Genomic DNA, 24,796 nt, shown 5'->3' with positions numbered 1-24,796 from the left:
AATTAAATGAATGGAGATATTCAAACACTTAATTGTGGATTTAATAAATAATTTAATCAATCTAATTAAAGTATCGTTATTAACTCTAGGGATGGTATCTTTTATTTCAAAGAACTATTTCCCACTCAGTGTAATGAAGAGCAATGACTTAAGGGGTTAATTTACCCCACATAGTCAACGTACGTTACCTGTGGTTTTAATTTTAAATAAAACATTTAATCAATTGCATTGATCTCAATAAGAGACACTTAAGTAATCGAACTAATGAAACTAAGTGATCAACCACATCTTAACATTAGGTAAACTCGAGTAAGTAAGCCCTCTTTAAAAAAAAAATTGTTGTTGTGTTTTTGCCCTAAAATTTGGGCACTACAAAATACTTGTCTCTATGTTGATTCTTATAAAAAAACATTCAATCAATGTCTATTTGAAATAAGAATGATATGATTTGATCTTGGTACTTACAATGAAATTGTGCTTTCAATTGTGTATAATCATAACTATAAAAGATTATATTAATAAAATTTCATATTCATGTTGTTGACTATAATTTGATATGTAGACAAATGATCTCCTATAAAATATAATAATGCCATTTTTGTCTTTTCATATTACCAAAATACACATTAATGTCTTATTCAAATCATTGTATCCGACACCTATATATTCCACACAAACTTATAAATACCTATACAAAGGTTAAAAATATAGACATATATAACTAAACTAAACAATAAAATATATATAATAATCATTACACTCTTATTGGCCATTGAATGCTACTAAATACACACATATATGACTAAATACTAAAACTCAAAAGTAGTTATCATTACACTCAAAATGCTACTATACTTTTAGATCTTTGAATAATATTACCTTTCTGTTACATTTGGTGAAAGGATCCTGTTTCAAAAGTGTAAAAGGGACCACTTCTAGTTCCAAGTTTGGCAGATGCTTCCAAACCTATCATTCGTTTTTTACCAGGAAAATTTAGTCTCCAACCTGCTGCCACTCAAAATCGATTTTGTTAAGGTGGGTCCGATAAAAAGGCTGTATTGCGTCACCAAGTGGCAAAAATCCGGCATAAAATTCGCCATCTAGGGACAGGCAGGCAAGAGATGGAAGGCATTTAGTAGAGATTCAGAGCAGAGAGGAGCAGAGAAATGTCGAAGCACAATATGCAGTACAAAAATCTGGGTCGCACAGGACTGAAGGTGTCCCAGCTATCCTATGGTGCGTGGGTGAGCTTCGGCAATCAGCTGGATGTGAAAGAAGCAAAAAGCCTTCTTCAGTGCTGCAGAGACCATGGCGTCAATTTCTTTGACAATGCAGAAGTGTACGCTAATGGTAGGGCGGAAGAAATCATGGGGCAGGCCATCCGTGAGCTAGGCTGGAAGCGATCGGACCTGGTCATATCGACTAAGCTCTTCTGGGGAGGTCCCGGCCCTAATGATAAGGGGCTTTCTCGGAAGCATATTATTGAAGGCACCAAGGCTTCTCTCAAGCGCCTCGATATGGAGTATGTGGATGTCCTATACTGTCACAGGCCTGATGCCTCCACACCCATTGAGGAGACCGTCAGGGCCATGAATTATGTCATTGATCATGGCTGGGCTTTCTACTGGGGCACCAGCGAATGGAGTGCCCAGCAGATCACTGAAGCCTGGGAGATTGCCAAGAGACTTGACATGGTTGGCCCTTGTGTCGAGCAGCCTGAGTACAATCTTCTCTCCAGGCACAAGGTGAGTATTTTGGCTTGAAAATTACTGTTTTATTGATGGTAGGGGTGGTTTTTGATATTGGGTAGATTTTGTTTCATTTGAGGTGATTTTTTCAGGTGGGCTACTAGTTTTGGATTCACTTTATTTGATGTCAGACGTGTTTTTGAAAAAAAATGGAATCAACCGGATAAGATAGATATCTGCATCTCTTCCTTTCAGTAGATTGTAGTATGTCGAGGAAGTCTACATCTATTCCAGAAACTTTAGATATTGATATCTTTGCCATTAAGCAGATCAAAACGTCTCGATTAAAGTTTTATCTATTCCAGAAACCTCCTTCTGCTAAGCTGCCGCTATCAGCAGGCGATCTATTCTATCAAAGTTACCCAGGGATCAAGGCTGACCCAATAGCAATTCTAAGGATTTAAACCTTTAACACACCATCATCCTCACTAATTGGTCTCAGATCCTTCGGTATGTGGGCTTTTTTTTCTTCCAAATTTCTTTAAAATTAAAATTTGGGAATTGAAAAGAGGCGTCAGAAAATATTGTTTGGAATTTGTGCGCTCGGCTTTTTCTAGTCTTGCTGAACCGGGTTTATGTTAATTGGACGGTGGAAGCTGACAGTTACCTATGTCGTTTATTATTTTTAGTTTGTTCCTATTTTTCTTCTATTTTGAACTGCACCCGAATGCCCTCACCTATAGGGATATCCTAGCGTGGACGTCTGAGAAAATTATTCAGCAAGGTTACAAACCAATCATTGCAGGCCAGGTGATCCTTGCTACTCAGGAGTTATCCGTAATCTAAGGAGCATAGTAAAATCCCTATAGTCTCAGACTCTCATTTATGCGCACCTGGCTAGAAGGTTTGCCTCCCCTGATTGGGCCTTACTGGTTTAGATTTATTAATTGACGACAGTTTGAAGTTTTAAGCTTGGGTTTAGTATATATGGTTTAGTAAGTGCTTTTACAGTCTGAGCTTTTCTGGAAATGTGCTTATTTTCAAACTCTCAGTTTTGTGCACCTGGTTAGTGGGTTTTTCCTTTCCTGATTGGTCCTTACTGGTTTAGGTCCAGTAATTAATCACAGTGTAATGTCTCATGCTTGGGTTCAAATGTCTCTGGATTAGTAATGGATTTAACAATCTGAGCTTGCTAAGCAATGTGCTTAATTATTAACTTTGTTCGGGAAATACTTGGTCTCCTGCATAGGATGAATTCAGTTGAAATTGGAGTTATGGTTCTTCAGATCGTTTGATTTATCCTTGGTTTTGTTGTAGGGTCTTGATTGAAGCATTGTCTTGGTCTGGATTTGGCAAAAACTTAATGTAGGGAAGCTCCTTTGGACAGCCAGCAAGAGTATGCACAACAGAATAACAAACCAGAAAGAACAAGAGTAAATATTTAAGAGATTTGATTTCCTCCATAATGCTGACCTTCTCTAAATGCCAATTCAAGTCATTTCTGACTGCCCAGACAGTTTCATTTCGACCTCTTAAATAGAGTTTGACTTTGTATCCCTTTTCAAAAAAGAAACACAATCCTAAATGAAAGTTTTATCTTTCATTGTTGTCCTCTAACCTTCAGTCTAACTTAATATCATATGCTCCAGCATCCTGACTCCACAAAGGAATGGAAGGGTCTAGGTTTGCCAATCCTTAGAATTCTGCTATGGAAAATAAGCAGGGCAGATTTGATTAACTAGAGATGCCAAATTTTTCGCATAATATTATGCCAATAAGAACCAGTGTGTTAACATTCTGTGAAGCCTGCAGTTTAACGTCCCCTGTAGGGGGATGTTTCCAAGACTTGGGGGCTTGGGGGAAATGCCCCCCATAGCACCACCACTTCTGCCATCTATGCCACCTCTATTGGGGATGCCGCTGGGTCGCTTGCTATATGGCACATGCCATTACATGTGGATTGCAACCTTTAACTTTGTGAAAACTAGTTGGGCTTTCATGGGACACTCATAGAGAGGTTATATTGCAAATTTTGCTTTAAAGATTTCAATTGACCTCTATTTTTATATCAGCACTGCTCCCCCACCACTACTCTGCCGCCATCCCCCTGCCGTCCCCTCACCGTCTCCAAATTTAGGCCCTTAGTCCCCTGGTCCCTGAAACTCGCCCGTGTCCCCCCATCCCTCGTCAGGAAACTCTGTGGAACTATAAATTATACATGCATTTCAGAAATGTATACAGGTCATAGTCAATGAAGAAAAAAAAGCAAAACATAAGAGAAAGAATAAGAGAGCGAGAGAGTGAGTGTTCACTCTGAAAATTCAGTTGGATTCTTATGGCTGAGTGCTGGAACAAGTGCAGCAACATTCTCTGAAGCTTCACATTTCAGCTCTTGAGTCCTCTATCACTATATGTATACATATACACACATTTCCGAAATGATATACTGTAATATCCTTTTTAATTTTTTTTTAAATTATGAATACAGCAGTTATGTGCAATGAATTAATTATCATCTCTGCAGAATTGGTAATATTAAGGATTACAAACCAACTGACGAGTCAAGTCTGCCTATTTAGGAAATCTGTGATGGATGCATATACTGGAAGAAGCCTTCAACATGGATTGCTGATTGCTGGTTATCAGGAATTGCTGTTGGAAATTCCGCCATGAATTGCTAATAATATATCCACCTTAAGTTGTTGATAACAATATATTTTTCAAACGCTTGGCACCAATCATCTGTTAGACAATTGTGGGATTTGGCTGCTGCAAATTATTTATGATTCTGCTTTTGCATATTAGTCAGAAAGATTTCACCATGATGTTACTTTGAAACTCATCTGCAATCTCTAGGTCGGATCACCTTAAGTCCGAATCAGGGGTTTTCATCCACTAATCCAGTGATGGAAATCAGGTTGTTTGCTAATTCCAGACATAGAGGGTCCTCATCCTAAGGTTAATTGAACCAAAGTTTAATGCTCCGACAAGGAGTAGAAATCAGAAAATAAAATGGTTGATCAATATGCTTCCTTCTCCTTGCTTGGCCTCTCTTAAATAGAGTTCTCCCCCAAGAGACATAATTCTTCAAATTTCCTTTTTGACCCTTGATTGATGTTTAAGAGGAATTATTTAAAATAAACTTTAATTTTAAGAGACAACCTTATTTTATAATTTCATTTTGCTTGAGGCCCTCTTTATTATATTTACATTTTATAATAACACTTAAGTGGTCCTTTTTTATTACTTTATGATCCTCACGAGTTATTATTATACTCCCATTTTCGTAGTGCAAAATTTCCAAGACCCATGGGAAATGAATGATGGCTGTTTGGGTTTCAACTTGGCTTTATTTCGAAAAGGGAACATTACATATACAGGTCATTATCAATGAAGGAAAAAACGGAAAAAATAAGAAAAAGAAAAAGAGAGAGAGATATTTATTCTTAAAATTCAGTTGGATTCTTGTGACAGATTGCTGAAACTGGTTAACCATTCTGCTTTCTTATGGTAGATTTCTCCTCATGCTAAGATCTTGCTTGTTTGAGCCCATGTTGGTGTGAAGTTGAGAGATTTTTTGCAAAGATCAATTCATGTAGACTGCAACAATAAGATTGAGGGTAAAAGTGTGAGCACCATATAGGCCGACTGACTGTGCTCACCCATCCAGATTTTGAGCTTGCTTTTGTCAAGGTGTCAACATTTGCACATCTCTTAAGGTTTTGGTACTTTGAGAAGTGCCTCAAGGTTCTCCTGTTTTGATCCACAAGACATGCTGCTTTCTTGCTTTACCTTTGCCAGGTTTCCTTTCTCATTAGGAAATAAGTATCTTCCTTGATTTTTCTTACAAATGAAGATGCAGAAGGAACTTTATTTGTTGCCCACTTCTTCCATTTCGGTTGTACTTCCAAAGGGACGTCCTATTTGGGGAGGATTTGTTGGAACCTTGCTTTAGATTTGATCATTTTTGTCAGATAAAGAAGAGTTTTGTTACATCAACTAAATATTATTTATGTAACAATAGTGAATTGTTCTGTAATGCCCAAAAATTAACCCTTGGGGAAAGATACAGCTAGCAACTTTTTTGTTTAAATGCTAACTAGAACATCTACCATGCTCAACATGTAGAGTATGTTGAATTAATTGTCATTGATGTCAAAAGACATATGTTTATTAAAAGCAGAAAGTTAAGGAGCAGAGACGTTATATATATAAGGAGCAGAGACTTTTTATATAAGAGGAGCAGATTATACAAGGAGAGACGGTGTCAAATAGGTACCCATCCCAGGGCCTTTAAAAACATAAAATGACAGTAAAATAAGACATTTTAAGACCCTTTAAAAAGCCCCAAAAGATCAAATCCGAAATTGACCAATTAGGATGCCAATTAATTTTAGGACACAATAAAATCTCTATTAAACATTCACAATCCACAATACAACAATTACATCACATAGAGACTATAATTCCTCCAAATGGACAATAGTCTAGCATCAAACGTTTAATCACAATAAGGTTTCCCGAATACCTCCGATTCCATTGGCCATAGAGTTATCCTGCACACTTGAATTCACACTTTAATGTGTCCATTTAAGATTATAGCTGAAGCAACATAATTGAAAGCATACTCGTTCACATATGTGACCAATAATCAATTCCATTATTTAGCTCAATGAAACATCACAATAACAAACATTCATTTTTCAATTTCAATTAAATATAATCCTCATGATTCTCGAATATCGCCATTGCATAAAAGATTGACTAAATTCATACAGGGCAATTATTAACAGAACATTACTTAATTCATTTGGAAGTCTAACCATTTTAACAAAGCAATCCATGTAAATTAATGTAAGTGTAATGTCCCCACTTTGAAATAGAATTTAATAATAAATAATAATAATAAAATTAAAATGTAAAAGAATATAATTCAATATAGTTAAAATTTAATTAAATTAAATTTGATGAATGGTCAAAAGACATAAAATAAAAAGTTGTGACTCCCTCAAACATGAGATTTAAAAGGGAGAAGAGATTCTCATTTGAGGGGGGATAATTTGGGAATGAGAAGTGCAGATCTGATTGTGAAAGGTTGTGTCCCTTTCAAAGGGCAGAAATAATGAAGGGTTGCACTCTTTCAAAAGGGTGCTAACAGTGAAAGCGTGTGTCTCTTGTCAAAGGGCATACATGATGAAGAGGTGTGACCTCTCTCCCTCACATTGAGAGATATAAAGAAAAGGAATCAAAAGCATCCAGTGACATCACCATCGATCAGATCAGATCAGAACTGTTATTAAGTAGTAACATCCTTGTTCTTGGTGGTATGCATGGGGATGTGCTTAATATGTATGCTTAATATATGAAGCCTGATAATGTTCTTATGCAGAATTTAATAGTAATATTAATATAGACTGCAACATGTATAATAGTCATACTTAATTTCATATACATTCATAGTACACAAAAGACTTATATATTAATGGACTAGACTTTAATTCATTTGCTAATGCCTATGAAGGATGGGCTAGATTTGTGCTCAAGGAGAGGCGGTCTAATTCCAACCAATTAGGCAGTCTGAGATGGGGTAAGGATCAGATTCTGTAAACCTTGAGGGTATAATCCCGAGATGGGGTAAGGGTCTGCAGCCGTAAACCTTGAGGGAGCCTGTTGTAGTTTGGTTTCTCAGTGCCCTGGTAACATAATCATCCCTTCCTCTCTTAGGGTTTGGTAGTAACAAGGTTAGATCATAAATATAGAAGGCCATGAATTATGAAATGTAGAATTAATTATAAAAAAGGCATAATGATTTTGGTAATGCATCCATGAATGTATAAAAATTGTTGGAAATATGACAGCTTCCAAGTAAGCAACACAATTTCTCACTGACCTTCAAGCATAGAAAGTTATTAAAGCGTAATTACAACTATTATACCTATATAATTAATCATCAAATCACGTTCTAATACTGGAGCTGATCAAAACAACATAAATGTTTTATCCATAAAAGGGTGGGCCTCAGATGTTCATCTTCGACTACCCAAAATCAGTATTCAGATATCTGATGAATGAACTTACAATAATTTGCTTTTAGATTCTTGTTGAATCAATGACCTTCCAAAATTGATGATAATAAAAAAATTCGAATGTTGATGATCTCATTTTGTCTGTATTACTTGTCACACCTTTGGTCTCAGGCTGTCTTCTGGTAGTTTTAATATGCAGTCAGAAGGCCTTTTTGAAACCATATATCTTGCTGCTTTCATTTATTAAAACTTATATTCTTGGCACAATATAGTTCTTTAATTGAATATCTCAACATGATCTAGGGTTTTATGTTGCTTCGGTGCAGTATGGAAGAATATAGTTTTTTTGATTTCTTTGTCTCATCTATTTATTAAAAATGTCTATTGAGTAATTATTGCCTTCAGGGCCTCAACTGTCAGTAAAAGATTGTATTATTGACTCAACCTTCATCAAGCTATAGACAACGGAATTTGGAGAATGTCATAATGAATTAAATTTAGGTGAAGCATTAAGTTTATTATTGTTCATTTTATTTGAAGTATTTATAGCCGCCTTCTGCTGTTTTGTTCTTGGTACCTCAACTTTAGCATTAGATGAAGTCCTTGTATTGTAAATGAGAATATTTTTGGCTGCTGTGCTTTGCTTACGTGTAGCTTTTGACATTGGGGTAATACATGACTGTTGATTTTTAAGTTCTAATGAGGCTGGCTTAGTTCTGTTTTGCCTCCATATTTTTTTTTTATGCTTTGGAATAAGTTGGCTCCCCTGTCCCCATTATGGAAAGCAAAATGCCTTTTTTTTGTTTTTGTTATCCTGTGTGATAATACCATGTTCTGTTGCTCTTTCCTTATTAAGTTGTTTAGGTTGCATCAGTTCTTCCTTAGGACAATGGATGGATAAACAGCTGGTAAAAAAAGGGTGAAGCTAAATGATGAAATAAGTTTCGGCTTTGGCATTCTAATGGATGCAGGTATTCTCAAAAATTGAATTACATTAACTAATGCTGGTTGTTTGAACTAATTTGCAGGTTGAAGTTGAATACTCACCACTTTATAATAACTATGGTTTGGGTTTGACTACATGGAGTCCTCTTGCATCTGGAGTGTTGACTGGAAAGTACACTAAAGGGAGTATTCCTCAAGACAGCCGATTTGCATTGGATAATTACAAGGTGTGGTATCATTGGAAAAAAAAAACATCTTGGAATATCTTCAGGCATAAATGAATTTTGTATGCCCCTCGTGTTTCTCAATTTTAGTTTGCTCATACATACATTCTTTATTGGTATCTTGTCTCATTTTGATGTTGTAGCTCTCTTTTGACTCCTTTTTGTTAATTTCAAATGCATTTTTGAATCCTATTAACCTGTTCGTGTGATTCATGGGCATTGATATATATATATATATATATATATATATATATATTCATCCTTTCAGGATAGCTATATGTTGAGGAATTTGTATATTAAAGTCTAAGTACAGAGCTTTAGCATATCTTTTTCCAGTTTGTAATATGATATATATATATATTTTTCATTCTTTCTTTCAGGATAGCTATATGTTAAGAAATTCGCATATTAAAGTCTAAGTACAGAGCTTTAGCATATCTTTTTCTAGTTTGTAATATGATTGTTCTAAGTGAAGGGTTGGCTTTTCATCTAAGCTTGCAAAGAAACACTTTTCTATTTTTGATCAGATCTGACTTGCTCTGTTTCATGTTGCTTGATTGCTCTTAATACGTGCATTGAGGATGCTAATGCTTCTGATACCAGGCACCTTCACCAAATAAGAGCTTCAGGGAGGAAAGGCCCCTCTTCCTCTAGGTTTGTTTGAGATTTGCAATTTCTCAGTAGGATTTGAAATTCGTGAACAAATTATGGGAAAATTAAGAGTCACAAACATCAAGCTACTGTGAATGCCTTGGCAGAGGTTAAACCCTAAAAGAGCTTGTTGTCTACCTTTAGCTTGCTTTCTATAGTGTTCGGCATGCCCATTGTGTTTTTGTTCTTGTGAAAGACATTATTTAGTTCCCTTGCTGGCTTGGCTGCTATAGTGTTTTAACATGCCTGTTGTATTTTGTTCTTATTGACATTGTTATTTAGCTGTGAGTGCAAAATGACAAGTCCTTCAGTTTCATGTGTAGCTAGATAAAGTTTAACCATTCAGAATACAGGCACAATAAAATCATAGAAGTACATACAGATGCTTTCTAATAAATCCAAAAGAAATTGTATTCAAGACCTGCACCGAAAAGCATGTGGTTTAACACCAAAGAGCAAATCACTTCATGTGCCAGTGAACTTGCTACCTAATAGGCTTTAGCATTTAGCTTTATCGTTACCATCTAGATGGTACTAGGTTAAAAGTAAATCTTTCTATATATTATATACATAGTGCTGTTACTTGTCTACTTCTTGTCACTACATAACTGATGGCCTGGCTGGCTTGCTCATACTTTTCTTGGTCAATTTCACAATGCTTAAGGCTCTATGTTTGCAGACAAGGTAAAGTTTTAAGAGTTATTCTGTTATTTTGCATAGCAGAAAAAGGGGTTTATATTTTTGTGGTTGTGCTGAAAAGAAGAGGAGTAACTAATGATGATGATGCATCCCGCTCCATGTTGTAATTAGAATAAATAAAAAATAATGTTTTGGCTTATAACACAAACACTGGTTTCAAACGATTTTCATAATTTCTGTGGCTTAACTCTTTTGTTTCGCATTCTCTCTCTCTCTCTCTCTCTCCCTATATATATATATATATATACACATATAGATAGATATAAATTTTTGATTGCTTTTCAACGATAGCTTTTTCATTTTACTTTACTGGTGATAAGTTTCATAATTCATTTTTTTTTACATGATGTACAGAGTCTAGCATCCAGGTCATTAGTTGACGATGTATTAAAGAAAGTAGAAGGACTGAAACCAATTGCAACTGAATTGAACGTGCCTTTATCACAACTTGCTATTGCCTGGTGTGCATCAAATCCAAATGTCAGCACTGTTATTACAGGTGCAACAAAGGAAAGTCAGGTGAGTTGGTGCACTTTATTGATAAATTTAAATGAATAAAGGGTTTGATTTAAAATTTAAATAATTACCATGTGTTAGGATAAAAAAAAATTAGAAATACAATATTGCTTGATGCCTGATGGAGATTATAAATTTTACAATTATTTCCACACTATTAGTAATTTATTCATGCCTTACATTGTTTGAAAACTTAGATGCTGCTACAATTAAGATAGTATCTATGGAGAGATGATAGCTTGCAGCTTTGCAATTAAGGAATTATTTAGATCCATGCAAGGGTTTTGACATATGCAACCAACCCAACCAAATGTAGCAAAAGCAATTACCTATAAGCAAAAGTTTCTGATAAAGAACAATAATGCATGATACACTAATGAAAATTGTATGGCTTCCATTAATCAAGACTACAAAGCCTGTTTTCAAAACAATCAATTATACTGGCTTACTGCAATATATCTTCTCTTTCTAATTTGTTGCTTGAACTCTTGTAGGATAGTTTATCAAGAAGCCAGGAGAAGAACAAAATATTAAAAGGACTAAAATTTGTCAAACTATTTAAATTTCCCCAAAGGATATTTTGCACTCTAAGCTATCTTTTGGAGATTTTCCTATGTCTGACCTAAATACCAAAATGTGCAGTTCATTACTAGCAATTTTTTCGAACTTATTATAATGCTTGCATGTTTTATTGAGCCATTTCTACACTCTTGGTGATGTAAAACTTATAACATCTTTATCCCCTTCAAATGTTGCATCATGAACTTTCTTGTAGAATCTGGGGTTGTTTGTTTTAGTACTCTGCAGTTCTTTTGAATTTATGTCAACAAAACTTAGATGTTGCTACAATTAAGATAGTATTTATGGAGAGATGATAGCTTGCAGCTTTGCAATTAAGGAATTATTTAGATCCATGCAAGGGTTTTGACATATGCAACCAATCCAACCAATTGTAGCAAAAGCTATTACCTATAAGAAAAAGTTTCTGATAAAGAACAATAATGCATAATACACTAATGAAAATTGTATGGCTTCCATTAATCAAGACTACAAAGCCTGTTTTCAAAACAATCCATTATTCACTTGCTTGCTCCTTCCATACTTTCTGCCATTGTCACATAAAGTTCCTGTGCAATATTTCCACATTGTTGTACCCATACAATTTTTTTATACTGCTTAAATGCAGATTTTGTTCTGTGCTAGTGTTTGTGTTGACAACCTTTGAATATGCACTCAGAGTCAGAGCAGTCCTCACTCAACATGGCCATTTGATTTCTTTTCACAACGAGACCTTCACAACAACAGTCTAGGATATGCCATGTATAACAAGGAGCTTTACACCATGGTTGAGGCATTTAAGCAGTGAAAACACCACATTTTAGGGAAAGGAAATAGTGATCCACACACAGCACATGCCACTCAAGTTTCTATATAGTATATACAATCACCATCGCAACTGGTTGTCTTATGTCCAACAATTCCACTTCAACATTAGGCACAAGAAAGGAAGTTCCAATCTAGTAGTTGATTGTTTGAGTTTAGCCCCTGTTCAAGCTCTCTCACTGTGCTTGATGTGTGAGGGCACAAATCAAACACTTGGGAAAAATTGTAAGCGGCAGATGCAAATTTCTCAATGATCTACCATACTTTGTAGAGTGGTAACCCAATTCTGGATTTCTACTTGTAGGAAGGACTCATATCACCTGGGTCATTTGTGTGTACTACATAAGGAAGAGCTACAAGTTTTTCATATGAAAGGCTTATTTTAGGAGAGTTGCAAGACACTTCGATGTTAAGAAGACTCTCATGGTACTGGACTCATATCACCTGGGTCATTTGTGTGTACTACATAAGGAAGAGCTACAAGTTTTCATATGAAAGGCTTATTTTAGGAGAGTTGCAAGACACCTCGATGTTACGAAGACTCTCATGGTACTGCAGAAGTACTTTGGATAAACACAACTCCAATTAGATGTCTCTAGGTATATCCAATTCTGCATCACATGTGCCATAGGCTATTCAGTTAACAAGAGACAAGATATGTACATGCCTTTGCTGGTTTTGACAAAGTCTTGGGAATTCATTTCCATGGACTCTATTCGCTTATCCCACCACCAAATGGGGCAATGATTGTGTACACAGTAGTAGATGGATTCTCCAAAATGACATTTCTCATGCCTTTCAACAAGTCCATTTAAGCTTTTGAAAGAACTCTACTATACTTTCAAAATTTATGTGTTCACCTTGGATTACCATCCACAATCATCTTGGATTGAGACACCAGCTTCTTGGCCATTTTCGGAAAGCACTCTGATTATTGTCGCACACAAAGTTGGACAAATCTACTTCTTTGGGTAGATTGATGGACAGACAAAGTAGTGAACAAGATGATAATTCACCTTATTCAGATGTACAACTCTAGTGAGCAACATGCATGGGACAAAACCCCGCTGTTCATGTTACAAGCAACCGCCTATGCAAATTTGAAATAACAACTTTTAAATCCTTTCAGCAGAAAAGTGTTAATTTTAGCAATCAGACTGAAAGTAAAAACAGAAAGCACAAATGCAACACATAACACAGTGATACCCTGGGAAAACCTCCCAAACAGAAAGCACAAATGCAACACATAACACAGTGATACCCTGGGAAAACCTCCCTCTTGGAGGTGAAAAACCCAGCAAGAAATGTCTCAGATCTGATTAGAATAAACACAGTAGCAGATTACAATCTTTACCCTCCTTTAGGGTACACATCAACTAGAGCGAAACTTATCTGAAGATAGAGGACTGAATGTATATGCAGGTCGCTGTTACAGTAAGCTAATCTGAGACTGAATTCGACAGTACTAAGATACTTCGCCCAATCTGAGACAAGTTCGGCAGCCCAGGATAGTATTCGCTCAGCCTTAGAATGACCTTGCCAGCAGTAACATAGGTTTGTTCCACCTTAGGCAAATTCGCTGATGCAGAGACAAGTATTCGCTGCCCTAGGAAGATTCACAATATGTTGGTGCTAAGATACAATATAATTTCAAAACTTTACAAGTTATATGAATAGGTCTTGACCTATATCATTATTACAAGTTACATATAACAGCTAGTTATACAAGTTACACCCATCGCCCAAATAGGGCCTGACCCAAATAGGGTTATATGCCAAAATGCTAAGGCCAATAAGCCATTTAGCATTTTATGTACTAGGTTGGCCCTAGAAGGGATCCGACCTAGCTACAAAACAACAAAAAGGAGGGAAAACCACTTTTTTTTTTGAACACCAAATAAATGAAAAGAAACTATATATAACTGGAAGCTTGAAATAAACAAGATCTATGCTGAAGTATAAATATAAATACCCAAGTAACTTTAAACATTTCAATTTAAATGAAAGGAAGGGTTTAGAAAGTACATTTCTCCAGATGCCAATACTCTAAAAACTCTCATAACTTTATCAACTGACCATTGAAGAGGGAAAGTATCATCAGGGCACTTTTCTGCCCAACCACAGACTAACTAGTCCCCTGTGCCATATCCGACTGGATTGGCCTGACCCTTCGCAGGGAGGTAACGAAAGTCTATCTCATGCCATCTGAACTGGTGGATAATCCTACACAGATGCCTAGTTGGTCATACACTATAGGCTACCCCTAACTAGTATGACCTTTGACTGGATTGTGTATCTAGATTAACAAGCTGGTTGACACTTACATAAATAACATCACCTTGGCTGAGGGTTTCTATGTAAATGCATTCACGCTAGATCATGAAGTTAATTGTTCATCGTCCTGCTTGGTTGGATTAAATTCCTGAAGGTATCCGAGTCCTCATGTCTGCCTCTATGCTACTACATTCTGACTCTATGAGACTCATTGGCTGTCATACATGTTTGGACTCTAGTTTCCCATGCTAGTCAACAAATTTGAGATGACTTATACTCTTAGAATGTAACCTTTCTCTGACAAAGCCCTAGGTTAATTTAATACAGAGTTCATACTTGTGCCTTTGAGCTAGCAACCTGCTCTCTCACGTGTACAAGGATGAATCCAAGCTTAATGAATATGTAGAATTCACCTTCCTTTTTATGAACCTTCTGTACAAATTTACCAATCTTAAGTACAATAGTTGATTAGTTCGTATTTCCAACAATCTCAATGTTGTTTACACAAGAGAAGTAACCTATATTTGGCCTTTATTAATTTGCATCCGTCATTAAGTTGCAAATGATAAACATACGATGCCCTTCTCCACACATGAATTTTACATGAATATCAACAGTCAATAGTTCTCCCTAGTCTGGCATGTTTGATTGTATCGGCTAGTACTCTACCTCATCCTGAGGTTTAAGGCCTTACTTTATATAAGTTGTAAATTGTTCCCTTCTAGTTTTATTGTAGCATGGTTTTAAACCGGTAAATTTACCTGACAAAGGAAAAGATGAGATAGACAACAAACTGCTATTTCCCTCATCAACATTAGCTTCTATGTTCTATGCGTATTATGAGAATTCGTGCCGCTACTATACTGTTCAGTGAAACTATTTATTTTGTTTGAATGCCAAATTGCATTAGGAAGCTGTGAAGCTATGTATTTCTGTACATATGACTATCTACATTGAGAGGCGTTATAAGTTCCCTTGTCTCTCAAATCTTTACGCACTGAGGTAATTTTTACCAAAAGTCCAAGTTCTCCTATAATATTTATTATGCCCAACTGGATTAAGGAGCACTGAGACACTACTCTAACCGGTCGTTTCTTACCAAGCTGAAGATAACTAAACCATCTTGATTAACGCTCTGGTATGAGGACCTTCATGGCCCAAAGGTTTTCATATAGCTGCGATCACACTAAATTTTTTTTGTTTTAATTTTCTCATTCAAGATTGCAAAAGGCATAAATAATACAACTAATTCCTTGGATTGGGAAAGTAAGGGGCATAAGAGTCGCCAATTGTCCGCTCAACCCTTAAGTTTGGAATGAACACGACCCCTGACATGTCTCTGCTGTCATAGCAATTTTTAAGGTTATTCTCTCTAATAGAGATGCTATCTGCATCATGGTATATCTATGCTCCTCTACCCACTACCTTCCTAGGCTAGGGTTTTAGTTTTAACATAATCTAGAGATGGTAAATCTCAAATAGATAGGTCATCCTTACTGCTGTTATGGTCTTTCAGAATTAGTCTATTCCGAGATAGGTCAATAAAGAGGGTATGTTCTTCAAATTTCAAGTCTATAGGATATGCACACCCTCTAACCTGGGCGGTAACATTCTGCATAACTTAACAGTTATACTTATCTTTCTTCCAAGTTATATATATATATGAGTGATGATGTAAATACGCATGATATATTAAGTGTAACTCTGCTGTTAAATTTTCAGATTTGGTTATTTCTGAGTCAGCCCAAAATTAAATGGGTAATGCTTCATAGTTCATACTACAAGTCTTGGGTATGTAAACCCTCCAAACTAATTGGTTTATTTTAGTATAACTTACTGGTTTTAACCTTTATGATTTCAGAATATGATTCATCCTCAGATTGTTTATTTCCTTTTATATATATATATAAAGTTCCTATGTATGTGCTCATATGTTTGCTTGCAAAGACGTTAATACAGCTGTACAAAATATCAATCTAGTTTTAACCCTTCAGCAAGAGTTAAGCAGATATTAAACCATTTGCTAGAACAGAACATTCCAACCAGCAACATTTATCTAATAAATTATGCATTCTCATAACATGGAATTTCCTCCTTTCTCATTAGGAAGACAGGGTATAAGTATGTAAGAAAAACATAAGTCACAACATCTAAATTACGTAACTTGCACACTGCAATTATACTAATATGGTGAGTATTGATGCTTGGTTGCTGATATCAATGGTGCCTTCGATCTGCTGAAGATGGCGTTTCTGATTCCTTCTTACCCGATTTCCAGACTCTTGTCCATGGTCTATATTAATATTATTATTAATTTCTGCATAATAACATTATCAGGCTTCATATATTATGCATACATATTAAGCACTGTCTGTAACTTAAGCAGATATTAAACCATTTGCTAGAACAGAACATTCCATCCAGCAACATTTATCTAATAAATTCTGCATTCTCATAACATGGAATTTCCTCCTTTCTCATTAGGAAGACAGGGTATAAGTAAGTAAGAAAAAGACAAGTCACAACATCTAAATTACGTAACTGGCACACTGCAATTATCCTTTTAAGAACAAATTCTTCCTTAAAAATGTCTCAGAATTAAGGAATGTATACAGAATGGACTGCAATATTTCCTTTTAAACTTATTCTTTTTCCTAACATGGAAAGAAAGATATGACTGCAATAGTCTATTTCACACATTCCCTCATTTTTTTTTCATTATGGAAGACAAAATATGAGCAAAATCGTAGGGTTTGAGAAGTATAACATGACCTGACTATAGAAGTCAAAATGGCTCAGTGTTATCTGCAGAACAATTCCACAATAACCTTCTTTTCTCCCACGTTACTAGGAAGAACCTAAACCCTAGTTGCAGAGCAAAAATCTCTTTCCAGCAACTCGAACAATGAAAAAAAGTGAATCCTTCTTACCAAAAATCTGCTTATATATATCCCAACACGTTTTTTTTTTCTTCCATCTACCCTAAACCAGGCATACCTTCCCAAATCTGCTAGGAGTCACGAGAATTCCTCCTCAAAGCTTCACACCAAAAGCCTGCCTTCTTGTTTGTTTCACAGTGAAGACTCCATATTTCGGTATATTCAAACTTTATATGCAATGCGTTTTTTTTTTTTAATACAAACTTCCTTTATTTTGCCCGATAAAAACATATCAAGGCCAAGTAATAAAAGAAGCTTTATGTGTTTTGTGCTAAGGAGGGGGATAATATTTGTTTTAAAACTTGCTAAGCCAAACTCACTTTTAGTGACTTGAAGGATGATTTAAAATTAATTAAATATCAAGGCAACCCCCTCCCCTTTCCACACTTAACTTTATTGAAATTGCCAAATAGAGTTGGCTAAAATATTTTAAAAAATAAACCTTACCTTTGCAAGAAAAGTAGTATAATATATTCATATATTAATATATATGAATCTATACACCTTACGTATACATGACTATGGGAGCACATATACGGTCGTGTATACGTACTCTCATATCCATGTATTTGCATAAGATATATATTTTGATATATATTTATATATAAATATATATTTACGCAATAAAACATTAGCCACTGCAAATTTTATTTTAATTATTAATAAAATAATTATAAATTAATTAATAATAAAATAACAAATTAACTCAAAAAGCAATCAATAACCTAGGATTGTGAACCCTAAAATCTCTGCGCAAACCAACTAGGTTACCTGATGCAATGACTGAAGCAAATAACCAAGATCACATGAGACTACTTGACTCAGGGTTAGGGTATTCCAGATGGCATAAGTTCTTCCTCACCTTACCTCTCGACCTGATGATACTTCCCCTCCCTTCCCGGAGGCGACAAACTCCTACACACACTTGGCCCAGTTCAAACAATTAGTCTGAAGTCTTGTCATAACTCTGACATTTCAAAAATAGTATTAACATAAATAAAACATTTTAAATATCATCATGATAAATATCAAAACATCAATCTAACCGTTGTAAGTCATCATTGCACCGTACTGGGCACAAATACCATCTGGGGCATCATTACTCAGTTAAAACATGAACATCTAGGGCATGTTCATTTAGTTACAACATGAAAAATCTAGGGCACGCTTAAACATCTCGCAAGTATAGCATAGATCAGCTAGGGCACACATATAACATGGCGTAATCACATCATATTAATAACTAGGGCACAAGTGGGATGTAACATATCCTTCCCCTTGTGAATCATCGTCCTCGATGATTTAAAGTATCATTATGAAACATCATTAAATTAACATTGTTTATCCAACATCAAAGGTATAATGCTTTGTATACTTGGTTGGAAATGCCTTGCTTGTCATGTCTTTGGTGCCCCCACTTACCATCATCTATCACCCAAGAGATTTCACAATGCTAAATATCTAGGCTTACAATGAAATATGGGTCAATGAGATTGACTCAAAACTATGTGGTTAAATCTTAATAAAATAACATAGTTTTATACAATCTAGAAAACACCACCTACTTGATAATGAATGACAATGAACTAAAGTGCTCTATGATGAATAGTTAGACACAACTCTTGCTGAAGTTTTTGCAAATGGGGTAACAACCTTAGTGGGCTTGATCTTGGGGAAAACTCCATGCCAAGCGCATTTGAGTTGATCTTGGGGAAAACTCCATGCCAAGCGCATTTGAGTTAGAGTAGTACTGAGATGGGTGACCTTGTAGGAAGTCTCGATTCTTCATCCTTGTGAGCATCACCAAGATGCAATGAGTCCTAAGTGAACTGTTCATGCTCATTATAGATGGGTTGTTGTTAACCATTACACATGAGATATGAGTCAATGAGATTGATTAAAAAACTACACAGTTGAATCCTAATAAAACATCGCATTATTTGACACACTTTGGAAAGCGCCATAATGAAGGAGTTAAGAATTTTTATAATGAATGGTTCATAAGGCATAACACTTGCTGAAGGTTTTGCAAATGGCCAGCAAGCTAGATGGGCTTGATCTAGGGGGAAACTCAATGGTTAAGCATGCTTGAGTTAGAGTAGTATTGCAATGGGTGACCTCCTGGGAAGTCCCAATTTTTCATCCTTGTATCACTTAGAAGTTAGATATAGTGAGTGCCAAATTGATGTTTCGTGTTCCTGAAAGATGGGTCATTGTGAACCATTGCTCATGAAATATGCGTCAATGAGGTTGATTAAAAAACCATGCAGTTGAGTCTTAACAAAATGTTGCAGGAAATAAGCAATTTTCCAAGGAAGTTCATCAACCAACATACCCTTTCAAATCCTTAACTACCCACTTAATCTTTTAGCAATTTAATATTTTTATATAGCATTGCTTTATTTAACAACTTTTACCCCATTTTTATATTTGGGTAAACTGTTTCATAATAATAGTTGACAAGATTAGTTAGATTAGGGATTTCCCTATATTTCTTTTGTTTGCCCCTCATGTTTATTCTTTAGGTTGGCTGAAAAGTCTATATGTAACTTAAATCCCTTTAATTGTGGACAAAGGTTGAACCATAGGGAATGCCGACTTGAATAAAATCCTTGTTTTTATTAGATGAATTGAATAATAAAAAATAGTGTGACAACACCCTCTCGAAATAGAATTATTGCATCAATTGAGCTAATTTACTTTAGGTGATAGATTCTTATACATTTCTACAGTTAGAAGTTGTAATGTCACCTACTAGATACATGCTTTTTTAACAACAATTACCTAATTTTAATACGCTTGTCACCTAAATTAATTTGCTTGATTAGGAAACAATTTCCATTGTTAACTTGCTAACAGTATATCTGAAACAGATATTTATCACAATACTCAATGTAATTATCCTACTGCAATCAAGAATTCATAAATTTATAAATCAGAAATAGGGCTTGCGACTTACCTTGTATTAGAGGAGTGGAGACTTATAAAGATAACCTGCGCCCACAAGAAAAGGCAAACACCTACAAGCATATCCATTCTTAATCAGTCATAATTTATTCTATGGTAACAACAAAAAGAGTGGGTATACGAGACATGAAAGGGTTGCTTGGGTCCATTGTCTACAAAATCCAAGGAATGGTTGTTCGCATTGTATTGTTATTGATGTCAACCGGTATGCAAGATATTGTTATCGGCATTGGAGATTGTTGGCATGTTGATGTCAACTGGTATGGCATGTTGATGACGTGACTGACAGAATAGTGAAGTGCACGATATGAAGGTTAACCGGTTAGTGTATATCGGTAGCATGTTCGGTCGGTGACCAAAGTTGAACCGACACAATCAAGTGAGCTGGATACTGACAGAGATGTTATGTGGACTCCAGGTGGCGAACATGCAGTGGTAGGTGAATGGTGCGTCGGTGAGGTAGTTGCTGACTAAGTCCGTATTAAATGTCGACTGTAAAAATCATGGATTAGTTGCAGAGGATTGCGGCTCAAAGCAGATTGAAGGGCAGAGATTTTATTGTTTGACATCATGATTGTAGTAGGATATTTGATCGTCTAGTTGATCTGGAGAAAGAAACTGCTAGATCATTTATTGTGATCGACAAAATCAAGACTGATGAATAGAGTCCGGTTTGCTACATATAGTAAACGTTCATAAGAAGAATACAATAGGACAGAGCTTTTTGTTGTACTATTGCAGGTTGTTGATTCAAGAAAGATGAGATCCGCTTTGATATGGATCGAGGTCAGTGAAGAAAACCCTAAGCGCATGAAGTTTGAGTTTTTGTTTTGGCGGGAAAGCATATATACAAATATGCAGATAAAAAACTTAAGTATGTTGATAGAGGATGCTTGATGGGAGATTTATGATAAAGTGAATCTCTGCGAGGCAAGAGTTGATTAGTCTGAGTGTGATAGAAAATATTGAAGCTATCGAGTGTTGGAGAAGAATCGATAAGGAAGGTTTCATCAGCAAGGGTTAAGGTAACTGGTAAACTGTTATAGATGTTAACAGTCTGTGAAACCGGCACTGTTTGAACCGGTAAAATAGCAGCAGAGAGTGAAGGAGAGCAAAGTGAGTTCCAGAGAAGATTCGGCAAGGCTGAAACTGAGTTGTAGAGGATTCAGAAAGTAAGAATAGAAGACCGGTAGAAAAGAGAAGCAATGAAACATAAAAGAAGTTTAACCGGCAGAGTGAATAGTTTCTAGATGTTACAAAACTCATTTGTAACCAGGTGTTTATCATTGTATTGATTTTATATCTCATTTTATTTCATTGAGTGGGTGCTCGGTGCAGGGGTTGGTGCTCCTTGAGTTGGTACTCAAAATAGAATAGGGGTTGGTGCTCCTTGGGTAAGTGCCCATAAATTGCTAGGGGTTGGTGCTCCTTGGGTTGGTTCCCTAAACATTGTAAAACTGTTATTTCACTGTGAGGTTGGATTGGAGCAGATCTCCAGCAGCATTTCTCACTGAGGTTTTTTCCCACATCGGGTTTTCCTTGTATATCCGGTGTTATGTGATGTGATGCGCTCTTGTGTGTGATTGCTTGTTAGTGCTTTCATTATCCTACTGTTTGCACACATTGTTTGAAATTGTTTCAGTGATTCACCCCCCCTCTCAGTGATATCTTGTGTTCTACAATGGTTGCTTCTAACCTCCTTGCTAGACTTGGTGGCCCATGTTGCTGTCCCTTCCAAGCCCATACAAACATCTTGCGAGTTCGGTATGGAGAGTGCAATCTGGTTCCTTGACTTCAAGGGCCCTTATGACCACTTGAGAGCCTCTTGCTACCGCTGGATCACACCTCAAACCTCTTCACAGGATGCAGCAAACAGATTGGAATACTTATTCCAGTGCATACATTTCATATGGAATACATCTAAATATGTAATACTACTGTATTCATAAATATATTCAGTTTGGAATCGATTGCGTCAAATATTTACTTATAGATATGCATCATACAACTTATCATATATGGCTGCTACGTACCTCAATCCCTGCTTTTGTAGTTTTAACTAATATGGTGAGTATTGATGCTTGGTTGCTGATATCAATGGTGCCTTCGATCTGCTGAAGATGGCGTTTCTGATTCCTTCTTACCCGATTTCCAGACTCTTGTCCATGGTCTATATTAATATTATTATTAATTTCTGCATAATAACATTATCAGGCTTCATATATCATGCATACATATTAAGCACTGTCTGTAACTTAGTAACAGTTCTGATCTGATCTGATCAGATTAGTGGTGATCTCACTGGAGGCTTTTGATTCCTTTCCTTTTTATCACTTAATATGAGGGAGAGGTCACTCCTCTTCATCATGTATGCCCTTTGGCAAGAGACACACCCTTTCACCATTAGCACCCTTTGAAAGAGTGCATCTCTTCATTATTTCTGCCCTTTGAATGGGACACAACCTTTCACAAAGATCTGCACTTCTCATTCCCAAATTCTCCCCCCTTCAAATGAGTTCTCTTCTCCCTTTTATACCTTATATTTGGGGAAGTCACAACTCATCATTTCATTCCTTCTGACCATTCATTAACTTAATCAAATTTTAATCATATTTAATTATATATATATATATATAGTTTTTTTTTTTTTTTGATGGGTAATGGACCGAAGCTGATAAGGTGTAACATACCCTACCCCCTTGTGGGATTCGAACTTGTGACCTCTCTTTCAAGAGCACAAGTTCTCCACCAGTAGGCCGACTCAGGCTGTACGTCATATTTAATTATATTATTTTATATTTTAATTTAATTTTTTTTAATTCATTTGTATTTTAATTTTATTATTGTTTTATTTATTATTAAATCATATTTCAAAGTGGGGACATTACAGAAGTTGTATTTTTTGGTATACTGCAGCAATTCTGGGGTTATATAAATTTGAACTAGCTCAGAATATTGTGTATGTAGACACTTATTTGTGAATTATATGTTAACTGCTTTTGGGATTTTCCACCACTCAATTGATACGATGATTATGATGACTGCAATCACCATTAGGAGCACAACATTGTTTAAAGGGTTTTATATAGGATGATTGCAAGCAGCATTAGGACATCATACTTCAAACGCTTTTATGTAACTAATAACAAGACAGAAGCACACCGATATGCCATTTGGGGAAATGAATTTAGTGGAGATTTTATCGAAATTTGAAATGATTTAATGTTGGAGTTCAATTTGTGCAGACAGCTTACGTTCCACAATTGTGGAGAGTATTTAATTGCAGATAGATCAAATTTCTAGGACATAAATTTGATGCTATTTTGGAAAAGCAGTCCAAAGAAAAATCTAAGACAAGCGATTCAAAGATGATTGTTATTAAAAGTTTTCATTGTGGTAATAGGTTCCTTTAGAGATTCACTGGTAACTTTATTTGTGCCATTCTAGAAATCTTTTTGTGGTGGTTTTATCATTCCTTGTGTATGCTTATTCACATGGTCTGCATCCTATTTCACTCTGCTTAAAGTTAGTTTTTTAAATTTACACCTAAGGTAGGCTTGTATAGCAAACAATTGGACATCTATTCCTTAATTCTGTTTCTAACCATTGTTGTCTTTTTAGATTCAAGAGAACATGAAAGCGTTGGATGTAATTCCATTGTTGACTCCAGCGATCATGGAGCGAATAGAGTCTGTAATTCAAAGCAAACCAAAGCGCCCAGAATCATATAGGTAGCTTAGTACTTAATTTGATCTATTTGATGTAATAGATGCTGGTGACCTCTATGTTAGAATCTATCACCAGCGGTTATGGAGAGGTTGGAGGCTGTAGTTCAGAGCAATCAGAAGCAACCAGAATCATTTAGGTAGCATAATATTTATTTCGGTCTATTTAATGTAATAGATGTTGGGACCTCTATGTTAGAATTTATTTTTAAGCATGCGATTCTCATTTAATCGTAAACACTGGTATTTCCCCATATAGTTGCATTGTTCAGTGACAAGAGTGGGCACCACAAAAACATATTTGACATAATTTTAAATTTATGTTTAAAATATTTATCGAGTATGCTAGTGATTTTTCTTATTGGTTTTGCAACATTTCTAGGTTGCATCGTTTATTTCTGATAACAAAAATCTTATGTCTAATGCAAATTGGCTAAATACTAGACAATTCACAATAATGCTTTGCTTTCTAGTTCTAGTAAATTTAAGTTTTGTCAATTTTGTAGTTGAGGACATATTTTTGACAATGAAAGTTGTTACCATTTAAAAAATAATTAATGTGCCATTAAAATGATGGTTTTTCCAAATGTTATTAAGCTAGGTTGCCGGTTCGGGTTCGAAGAACCCATATGCCGGTACAACAAAATTTTGGAAAGGGGTTTGGGCTCGTTTGGGTTCGTGCGCGCGCGCGCACACACACACACATGCAGCCTATAAGCATGATTTAAGATCAACCATAATAGCATCATATACATCAAG

At 35.8% G+C, this 24,796-nt stretch overlaps 1 protein-coding gene across 1 annotated transcript; it reads left to right on the top strand.

Annotated features, from left to right (window-relative positions):
* Positions 1-958: 958 nt before the first annotated feature.
* Positions 959-24,369, top strand: LOC131069735 (probable voltage-gated potassium channel subunit beta). Its single transcript, XM_058005271.2, has 4 exons — positions 959-1,745; positions 8,743-8,886; positions 10,588-10,752; positions 23,934-24,369. Exons 1-4 carry the CDS (start codon positions 1,167-1,169, stop codon positions 24,045-24,047), a joined length of 1,002 nt encoding a protein of 333 aa, XP_057861254.2. The 5' UTR covers positions 959-1,166; the 3' UTR covers positions 24,048-24,369.
* The last annotated feature ends 427 nt before the right edge of the window (positions 24,370-24,796 follow it).

This window comes from Cryptomeria japonica, chromosome 11 (genome assembly GCF_030272615.1).
Source record: "Cryptomeria japonica chromosome 11, Sugi_1.0, whole genome shotgun sequence".
Lineage (NCBI taxonomy): Eukaryota > Viridiplantae > Streptophyta > Pinopsida > Cupressales > Cupressaceae > Cryptomeria > Cryptomeria japonica.
The sequence above is the reverse complement of the archived record's forward strand: the minus strand, read 5'-3'. Positions and strand labels throughout refer to the sequence as shown.